We start from the raw sequence: 10465 nt of genomic DNA, 5'->3' as shown, positions 1-10465 counted from the left end.
GTTTGATGATTTCCTCTGTTGTGTCTAATAAGGGAACAGTGAGTGTCATTGGCAGCTGTGAGTCTCTCTCTCTCTTTAGGGGGCTGACAGGAGCCAGTTTCTTCAGTGTGTTTGAGGAGCAGACGAGAAACTTGTGCTGTGCTCTGAGTTGATGAAATAGTGTGTGTCGAGCTGAAGGAGAAGATGGAGAACTGTCTGATGCTGATGTTTCTGTGTTATATGATAAAACTCATCACCTCTGGTAGGTACATACACAGAGTCAAGAGGTAATCTATTCTTTAAAATGAACTGAAATAATTTACATGTAATGTTACACTTTACTACATACTATGTTTTGTATGTTCACTAATTGTATCTCTCTCATGTGTAGACAGTGTAAATGTGAGGCTGGTGAATGGTAATAATCCCTGTGCTGGTCGAGTGGAGGTTTATAATGATGGTCAGTGGGGAACAGTGTGTCATGTTGGCTGGGATATGACTGATGCTGCAGTGGTGTGTAGAGAGCTGGACTGTGGGACGGCTGTAAACGCAACACGTAGTGCTCACTTTGGACCGGGATCAGGACCAATTTCAATGGGTTATGTAGAATGTAGTGGATCAGAGACTGCACTGAAAGACTGTACATCATACGGCACAGGGGGCTGTAATCATGGTCTTGATGCTGGTGTCATCTGTTCAGGTAAACTGCTCCAAACCTCAGTCTGTTATTTCATCACTCTCTTTCATAATTCACACTCAATCAATAATTATGCTGGTGTTTACAATCATCACTATCAATCTTATGAAACAGGCAGTCTGCTTAAATTGTTTTGTTCATAATAATATATTAATCCTAAATCCTTATTATCTTTCATTAAACTAAGATGAAGATTAAAATTAAATATGTCATGTCTTTTGTATATTCAGACAGTCTGATCTGACAATCTTATTTAAATTGTTCATTTAATGAAGATTATCAAATTACAGATGAAAGATAAAATGACATATCTACGGTGAGCGGGAGGGACATGTTCGTAGTTTTGTCGTGTTCACGAGATCATTTTGTCGAGATTAACGAGATTCTTATGTTTACGAGTTTAATGTGTAAACAACTCTGCGTGACCATAGCAACCTGGGATTATGAGAAAATTGATAAAACGACGGGCCGTTGAATTATTAGAAAAAGTTCTCAATTATTCCTGATATATTTTGCAAATATTGTAAACGCCTGACAATTAAACCAATAAAGTTTTGACTTTATGATTGTATTTATGATCGTATGTGACGTGTTGTGTTTTTCTTTAACAAAAAAAACTACACAAATGATCCATTCATCAACAGACATGTATAGGATAATTATAGTTTATTAATTAGCCAATATAATATAAAATATTTGTTAAATTAAACCTTTAAACTGCACTCCCATTAGAAATTTATGGAAGATAAAATCACAGATACTATTAGTGCACATTATATGAAATAATAAACTACAAAATTTAATAAGTTTTCTCTAGTGCTCCAGGTGAGTAGAGATGTTTAATTAATAATCATTTCATGTCATGTAAACACAGGTCGTCACCCCAAACTTGTTAATGGATCTCACCTGTGTTCTGGAAGATTAGAGATACTTCAGGAGAACAAACAGTACACAGTGTGTGACGCTGTCTTTGACCAGCAGGATGCAGAGGTTGTGTGTAGAGAGCTGGACTGTGGGGCTCCTGTACAGGTGCTGGGAGCAGCTGCTTTTGGTAAAGGAAACGCTCAGATGTGGACACAAGAGATTCAGTGCAGAGGAGATGAATCACACATTCGACGCTGTCCTTTGTCAACTTCTAAAAAAAACTGCAACCATGACAATGACATAGGACTGATATGCTCTGGTAAAGAATACAGTTAAATACTAAAATTAATTTATTTGATCAATACCACAATCTAAAATCTTTTACTATATTAAACAGAGAATAGAACTAGAGAATTATTCAGATGATCTCTGTTCTCTTAGTTTTTGAATGATTGACTGATTGATTGTATTTGATTTCAGTAAGAACTGTGTTGTTTGTCCAGGTTACACTGAGGTTAAACTAGTAAATGGTTCAGACTCTTGTTCTGGACGAGTGGAGCTTCGGTTCCTCAAAGAGTGGGGCACAGTGTGTGATGCATGCTGGGATATGAGAGCTGCCAGTGTCCTCTGTAGACAGCTGAATTGTGGGATTGCTGTGTCTGTTGTGGGATCAGACTGGTTTGGAAAGGGAGTTAATGCAACCTGGGCTGATGTGTTTGATTGTGACGGGAATGAAACAAAACTCTCAGAATGTTCCATCTCTTCATGGAGTCGAGCTGAATGTTCTCACAGACGAGATGTTGGAGTCATCTGCTCTAGTGAGCACATTCACACCACACTGAACTCATGAGTTTCAGAATAAAACTACACATTTCAACAAATGTAGCATATTTTAGATAAAAATATCACAAATAAATACTCTCTACAGAAAGTAAAGCTCATCTGGAGAACTGCAGCTCTTCACAAACTCTCAACTGCAGCTCCACACAACATCTGTCAGTGAGGAACACTGGTGAGAAAATCAACATCTGGACAGATTCTTCAGTTGTTAATGATCAGAAATATGTATGTACAATCACTGTTTTTCTGTCTCTGAATATCAGGTCGAGGGTCCATCAGGCTGGTGGGTTCTGGGGGAGACTGTGCGGGGAGGCTGGAGGTTTTTCACAGCGGCTCATGGGGGACAGTGTGTGATGACTCCTGGGATATTAAAGATGCCCATGTGGTGTGCAGACAGCTGCAGTGTGGAGTGGCCCTCAGTAACCAGCAGGTACCAGCCTGGTTTGGTCCTGGTTCTGGACACATATGGCTGGATGAGGTGGAGTGTGAGGGGAATGAGACGTCCCTGTGGAGCTGCTCTTCTTCAGGCTGGGGAAAACATGACTGTAATCACAAGGAGGATGTAGGAGTTGTGTGCTCAGGTAAACTGATATATATAGTTATATATATACTTTATATATATTTTTCTTTCTTCATTCAAATTAAAATGTATGTAAAGGGTTTAAAAAATTTCCTTGCAACACATTCACATATACATAATGCACAGATTTTTCACTTTTGGTAATTTTAAAAGGACATTTTCTTTTCAATTCCATCTAGAGTTTAAAGAGATCAGGTTAACTGAGGGCTGTGAAGGGAATGTGGAGGTTTTCTACAATGGATCCTGGGGTAATGTGTGCTGGAACCAGATGGACAGAGACACAGTGAGTCTGATCTGTCAAGAGCTGAACTGTGGAAGATCTGGTGTTTTGTCTGATTCTACAGCAAGAGTGGAATCAGCTCCTAACTGGCTGGATAAAGTAAAATGTCGACCACATGACTCAAATCTGTGGCAGTGTCCATCTTCACCCTGGGGACAGAATGACTGTAACAAGGATGAAGTGGCCAAAATCACTTGCTCAAGTGAGATGATATTTAAATAATGTAAAATTTCATATTTATCTAATCATATTTCTTTAAACACAATGTTTAATCTTTATGAAGCTGAGCTGAGCTGAGCTGATGAAGAGCCTAAAATGATTTATGATGCTTAATTTATAAGTTCTTTTTCACATTGATGTTTCATTGAGAGATGACTTGTATCATAATGTTCTCTTCATGTTTTAATCTCAGATGAGGAGAATCAAGAGTCTCCTCGGAGTCGTCTGACATGTTTTGTCTTTCCATCTCCTCAACAGAAACATTGTTCAAGTAAGTTTTGGACAAAAAAAAATTTAAGTGAAAACTTTGTTAACCTTTTCAAATATATTATTACAATATGTGCATATAAACAAAAACAAGAGGTCAAATTATACATTTAAAGACATCTCGGATCAGTTTCATTGTGTGTTTTGTACTGAATGTTGCTGAAGCTGGTCAGTGCTGGTTGATGTGTGTGTTTCAGATCATGTTCCTCTCAGACTGAGTGGAGGTAAGGGCCGGTGCTCTGGGAGGCTGGAGGTGTATCATAACGCTGTGTGGGGCTCAGTCTGTGATGATCAGTGGGACATCAGCGATGCTCAGGTGGTCTGCAGGCAGCTGGGTTGTGGAGCAGCACTGAGGGCTGATGGGAATTCAGTCTTTGGTGCTGGTGAAGGTGTTGTGTGGATGAACGAAGGTCAATGCAGAGGGAATGAGATTCACCTGTGGGACTGTCCTCTCTCCCTGAAAAAACACACTGAATGTGCGCAAAAGAAGCTTGTTACAGTCAACTGTGTAGGTCAGGAAATAATTCTGGATCATTTAAGTGCTAATAATATTTGTTTAAATTAATCATTTGCATTATTGTATATATGTTTGTGTCTGTTTTGCCAGATTTATCCATGTCCTCTACTCCTGCCACAACATCAGCTTCTCCTCCAGTTTCTCCTCCAGTGCGCTCAACATCAGTCTCTCCTCCACAAACTCTCTCCGTCCCCCCAGTGCTTGTGATTGTTCTGGGAGTTGTGCTCTTACTGCTCTTAGTGCCACTGCTTATACTGATTCAGCAGAACAGAGTGATGAGGAGAGGTAGGAGAGATCCAGAGACTGTCATATTGTGTCTTATTCAGTGTGTGATCAGTCATGTGTTGTGAACTGACAGCAGGTTTGTCTGTCTACACTCACAGCTCTCTCTAAGAGGAGACACAGGGCGATGACTGAAGCCGTTTATGAGGAGATTCAGCACAGACACAATCACTTCACTCAGAGGGGTGAGACATGAGCCATCACTCATTTAATAGCATTAATAAGAGTCTGTCAGACAGTTGATGTTCATCTATTATTAGTCCTGTTAAACCTCCTGCTTCAAACCACAGAATTCCTGACAGAAAACCACAGAGCTGCAGGTGCATGTTTATATGTGTGTGTGTGTGTGTGTGTGTGTGTGTGTGAGAGAGAGAGAGAGAGAAAGGGGGAGAGAGTATCTCTTCCTGTGAGTATTTTTAGATTGTCATAGGGAGGTGTTCATATGTTACACTAAGTGTAGGTGCAGGTGTGTGTGTGTGTATTTCTGAAAGGCAGTGAGGAATGGGTTCATGTGAGGATAATTGTGTGTTTACTAACAGGTTGAAAAAGGGATTTCTGCCTATAATCCTTTTAAAATGTGAATAATTAATATTTGAGTTGTCTTCTTTATGATCAAAAGATAATGAGAATTCAGTTTTTATTTGTAATGATGAACATGTTTCTGACTGCTCTGCTCTTCTTTTTCAGGGAGTCTGATCTCTGAAGAACTGCATTCTGGGTATGAAGATGCTGATGAGCTTCTCTCAGGTTCGAGAGATGATCCACATATATATATATATATATATATATATATATATATATATATATATATATATATATATATATATATATATATATATATATATCTCTCATATATATCAAACCTTTTTTTATAATTAAGTGAAGTGAACCAATTCTATCACAAATTTGATTATTCACCCAATATTATTTAAATACTGCTGTTTGCTTATATGTTAACAGTGTGTCTTTTTTAGCAAAAGATTTCAAGACTGCATATTATGATGATGTCACTAATGACAGTGGCCTAAAAGGTCAGAGACATTTTAAACTGATCACATGATTCATCACCAAATGATTAATAAATTCTCGATCTGCCAAAAGAACATATTTTGGTTTTGTATCCAAACATATTGTGTGTTGATGCAGAAGAGATGGTGAAGGAAATCACAGCGGGATACTATGATGATGTCATCACTGATGGACTGAAACCAGATCGTGAGACAGGTGTCACTCTCTTACTCTACAACAGCATATAATATACTTTAATTTAAAATATTACTGTACATTTAAGCTAGTTTTTTTATTATTAAATGAAAGTGAGACTGATGAATGTGTGAATTTGTAGAAGACACACCTGAGAGCTATGATGATGTCATGACAAGCGGACTAAACTCTGATATCAGAAAAGGTCTTTTACTCTTTTATCAGTTAAAATATACATATAATATTTAAAATCCAGTTTGTTATAGATATTTTAAATTACTCATATTCAATTTTGACATATTTTTATGTGCAGTGGACACACCAGAGAATTATGATGATGTCATCATTAATAGACGGATCTCTCAAGGGGTAACAGGTGAGATGAACAGAACTACATTTTTCATGTTTAAATGAGTATTAGATATTCGCTCCGTTTAATCAAGTCACTGAAGGGAAAAGGGATCCTTCAAAAGTGATAAAGTGTTTTATAAACTGATATGAGATGTTTTTATGTCATTCTTCATCAGAGAGAGTTCAGGAGGAGTATGATGATGTCATGAGTGTCAGTGAAGATGTGACAAACCTGTTGAGTAAGTTACTATAACACTTTTGTTCTCATATTATACTTTATTTAGATTTAAAGGTCCCGTTTTTCGCGTTTTTTTTAAGCTTTGATTGTGTTTACAGTGTGCAATATAACGTGTTCATGTTTCGCGTGTAAAAAAAACACAGTATTTTTCACACAATTCACCTATCTGTATACCGCTGTTTTCACTTGCCAGCGGTTCCTGTGTTGTGATTCGACAGCAGCTGAGTGCAGGCTGACCTCCTGGTAACGTGAATTGAGTAGTTACTTACTCAATTCTTATGTACTTATAATCACAGGAGCGTTTTTACTGATGAGGTGCGCATGAAAATCGCATTCGTTTTTTTTGCACAGCCCTAACATCTAGTTAACAAAGCTAAACAGCGTTTCCCTTTGTGTAATAAGTTACAGAAACTGTTAAACGCACCAACTTAAATAATAAAATACACTTACCGGTTGTGGTCCATAAACAATGTCTTCTCCAGACAAAGAGGGAACTGCTCCATCTTTCAAGAATAATCTTTGTGCGAATCCGGCATTAAACTTATTGATATTGAGAAAGCTGTCCTCAGCAAAATGTGCTGCATATGTTTTACATGTGGATTATAATTTTCAGGAACCGAGTTAAACATAAATTGTAACCATTAATCTCCAAGTACAGCTTCCCTGAGAAGCCCAAACAAAGATGATTGGACTCCGAGATGAAAATAACAGCGTTTCAATGACATGGCAAACACAAATGCAGCTCTTCCTCTTCTCCGTCGGAGCGCAACAAGACCACGCCCCCTTTTCGTGAATTCATGTGGGCGGAGGTTAGTCAAAAAACTGTTTTAGTGACGTCATTACTGCAGGAACTAGAGGGATGTAGTCCAAATGGGTCGTTTTTTGTAGGCGAATTCTGTTAAATAAAATATCTTGCTTTTATTGTAATTTGAGCTTTAGAATTTTACAGATATTATTTATACTCTATCAACAACTTACACACTAACTAAAGTTTAAAACATGGGATCACGAAGAAGGGGACCTTTAGTATTTTTTTATATTTTTCCAGTTGTTTAGACTTCAAATATTTATTCAGTTACAGTATTTGACATGATTTAAGATTTTGTTTTTAATAACAGATTATGATGATGTGGAGGAGGAGTCAGACAAGGAAGGGGGTCATTTGGCTCAATGATGTCATCCACTGCGTTGGCTCAACACATCTGAACAAATGCGGAGTTATTGATATATCAATATTGTTATTGATATGTCCAATCTCACATTTTTATATTCCCATTTTTGTATTAAATCTGTTATGCCTTTGTAGATTTTGTTGGATTTTTTGGCCTTGTTAATAAAAAAAAAAAAAAAAAGTTTTAGATGATCCCTGAAGTCAAATGTATGATCTTACATTATAAAGCACAAACACAGTGACAATCAAAACATCCTAAATATAAACCCAATGACCATCAGTGATGTAACGGCCCTCAGCTTCACCACAGAAAGTACTGAGTTCATGAGCGGATAATGCTGAAATAATGCTTGCATTTATTTTGGATGCGATAAGTAACTTTCACAATAGAAAGAAAATTTAAAAAAAATCAACTAAAATCAACTATCAACTATTATTATCTTATGTGGACAATAAAAATAAATAAATTATGCATATTGCTTGTCTGCTGGGCTTATATATTTTTACTTATAAACTACTTTTATATTCTATATTTTACTGTTACACGTTTAACCCCTTAACTGTCACTCACATTTTTGAACATAGACTTTGTAGTGCACGATTCAAACTTACATTTTTATAATTCATGAATGAAAATATTTTGTAACATGATATTGATGTACCATTTACATGGAAATGCAATGTCTGATTTTAAAATGGGTTTTAACCTGTTAACTGTCACCCGTCCACTCTGTGGGACGCCTACATTTACTTCACTATATTACAATTAAATCTAATCTAATCTCGACAAACTATATATTGTTGGAAAGGTCTAAGACTCCCAAATATATATTTTATCAATGTTTTTTATTAAAAATTATGTAGGAAAAGTAATAGATTAATTTATGACAAGAGTGCACCCTCAAAAATCTACATTATAACAGGAACTTTGACCTTTGTTAAAAAAACAAGACGACTTTGTTGCCTTTTTCTCTATCACATTTTAGAAATCATGAGAAATTATATATCAACTGAAAACTTAAAATCTCAAAAGCCATCCTTTAAAACTCATTTTAAAATCAGACATTGAATTACCATGTAAATGGTACATCAATATCATGTTACAAAATGTTTTCATTCATGAACAATAAAAATGTAAGTTTGGATTGTGCCAGTGTTCAAAAATATGAGTGACAGTTAAGGGATTAAAGGATGAATTTTGAGATTTTAAGTTTTCAGTCGATATATAACTTCTGATAATTTCTAAAATGTGATAGAGAAAAAGGCAACAAAGAAGTCTTCTTTTTTAAACAAAGGTCAAAACTCCAGTTATAATTTAGATTTTTGAGGGTGCACTCTTGTCATAAATTAATCGATTACTTTTCCTACATAATTTTTAGCAAAAACCAATGGTAAAATATATATTTGGGAGTCTTAGACCTTTCCAACAAAATATATAGTTTTTCAAGATTAGATTAGATTTAATTGTAATATAGTGAAGTAAATGTAGGTGTCCCACAGAGTGGACGGGTGACAGTTAACAGGTTAAAATATTTCTTAGGGATATGCCAGTATCAAATGTTCCTGTTGCGATTAATTGCTCATGCTTTTATCACAGTATACGCTATTATCACAGTATTGAAATTTAAATTTTGTTCAAAATACAGTATAACAGGTTAAATGACTTTTTTCTTATAACAAAAATAACTGAACATTTAAATGCAATAAAGCAATACAAAATTTTACTATAAGACCTCTTTAGTTAACCATTAACATTCACAATGAGCAATAGCTACAATTACAACAGAAGATATTCATCTTTTTTTTAAGTCTTAGTTCACGTTAGCTCATTAAATAATACAGTTGCAACTTTAGATTTTAACAACATGTTATTATATACGGGAATACCTACGATTAATGAATGTTCAGAATAATTTTTCATTGGCAGAGATGTTGCTATGATTGACTTATTATTATTATTATCAGTAGTAGTAGTAGTAGTAGTACTTTTCTGTACTTTTTTAATGAAAACATCTACTACATGACCCGAGAAATATATTTTGGTTATTAAGTATTTGATTAAATAAATAAATAATAAATGTTTTCTTATTATTTTTTAATTAGTTTTAAAAAAGTATAAACCGGTAATATTTAACGATTCTCTCATTTCTTCTGGAATTTAAATCCAAAGTCAGTGAGGCTTCTCTGAGGAGAACAGCATACTTTGTGTTGTGCACGTAAACCGTTTTAATCAATGTTTCTGATTATTTTTATTAATCTGTGGTTCTCTGCTGTTTAAACAAATGTGTGGCCATGTCATGATATTCTATCTTTCTTTTTGTGCTGATGACAAAGAAAGTTTGTAATTAGATTATATTACATTTTAAAAATGCTCGTAATCAGATTAAAGTTACTCCTTTATGGATTACATTATTACATATTATCCACACAATGGCAACAAATCATTCAAAATTAATAGATTTCTCTCTCTCTCTCTCTCTCTCTCTCTTTTAAAATTAAAAAATACATTTAGTTTTGACTATATTCACAATATTGAACGGTCGTGTAAATGTCATGTTAATCAGTTTTCAAACCATGTTTCTGAATTTGGTTGAAAAAAGCTCCTCTCAATCAATGAGATAATGTTTGACACAAATAATAATGCAAGTTACTAAATACTGCTGATGTCTATCTGTGAAACACTGAAGCAGTCCTCATCATTTCCAGAAGGACCTTAACTGTTGAACTGAGAAATCTGACCTGAAATACTTAATTAAAAAAACCCTTAGATAAAATATATATGTTTTTAGTTTTAAGTATTCAAATCATTTATTTACAATTTTTATGGTTTAAATAATTTGTAGCTTTTTAATCGACTCACAAACTCACTGCAGTTCTTACATGAAGCCCAGTTTGGCCCTTTCATTTTTAATGCATTGTATGATGGTGATATACATTTTTTAAATATATTTTCATTCTATTGTATATATTTAACCTG

General features: G+C 35.1%; 1 protein-coding gene across 1 annotated transcript; it reads left to right on the top strand.

The window, feature by feature from the left end:
* On the top strand, positions 1 to 7491 carry LOC113068546 (scavenger receptor cysteine-rich type 1 protein M130-like). Its single transcript, XM_026241286.1, has 15 exons — positions 1 to 241; positions 371 to 679; positions 1551 to 1859; positions 2044 to 2358; positions 2469 to 2552; positions 2644 to 2961; positions 3140 to 3442; positions 3653 to 3730; positions 3924 to 3965; positions 5213 to 5272; positions 5500 to 5556; positions 5672 to 5740; positions 6042 to 6104; positions 6256 to 6318; positions 7436 to 7491. Exons 1-15 carry the CDS (start codon positions 184 to 186, stop codon positions 7489 to 7491), a joined length of 2184 nt encoding a protein of 727 aa, XP_026097071.1. The 5' UTR covers positions 1 to 183.
* Positions 7492 to 10465: the final 2974 nt, after the last annotated feature.

This window comes from Carassius auratus, chromosome 4 (genome assembly GCF_003368295.1).
Source record: "Carassius auratus strain Wakin chromosome 4, ASM336829v1, whole genome shotgun sequence".
Taxonomy (NCBI): Eukaryota; Metazoa; Chordata; class Actinopteri; order Cypriniformes; family Cyprinidae; genus Carassius; species Carassius auratus.
Note: the sequence above shows the minus strand (reverse complement) of the source record. Positions and strands in the feature narration are given on the sequence as shown.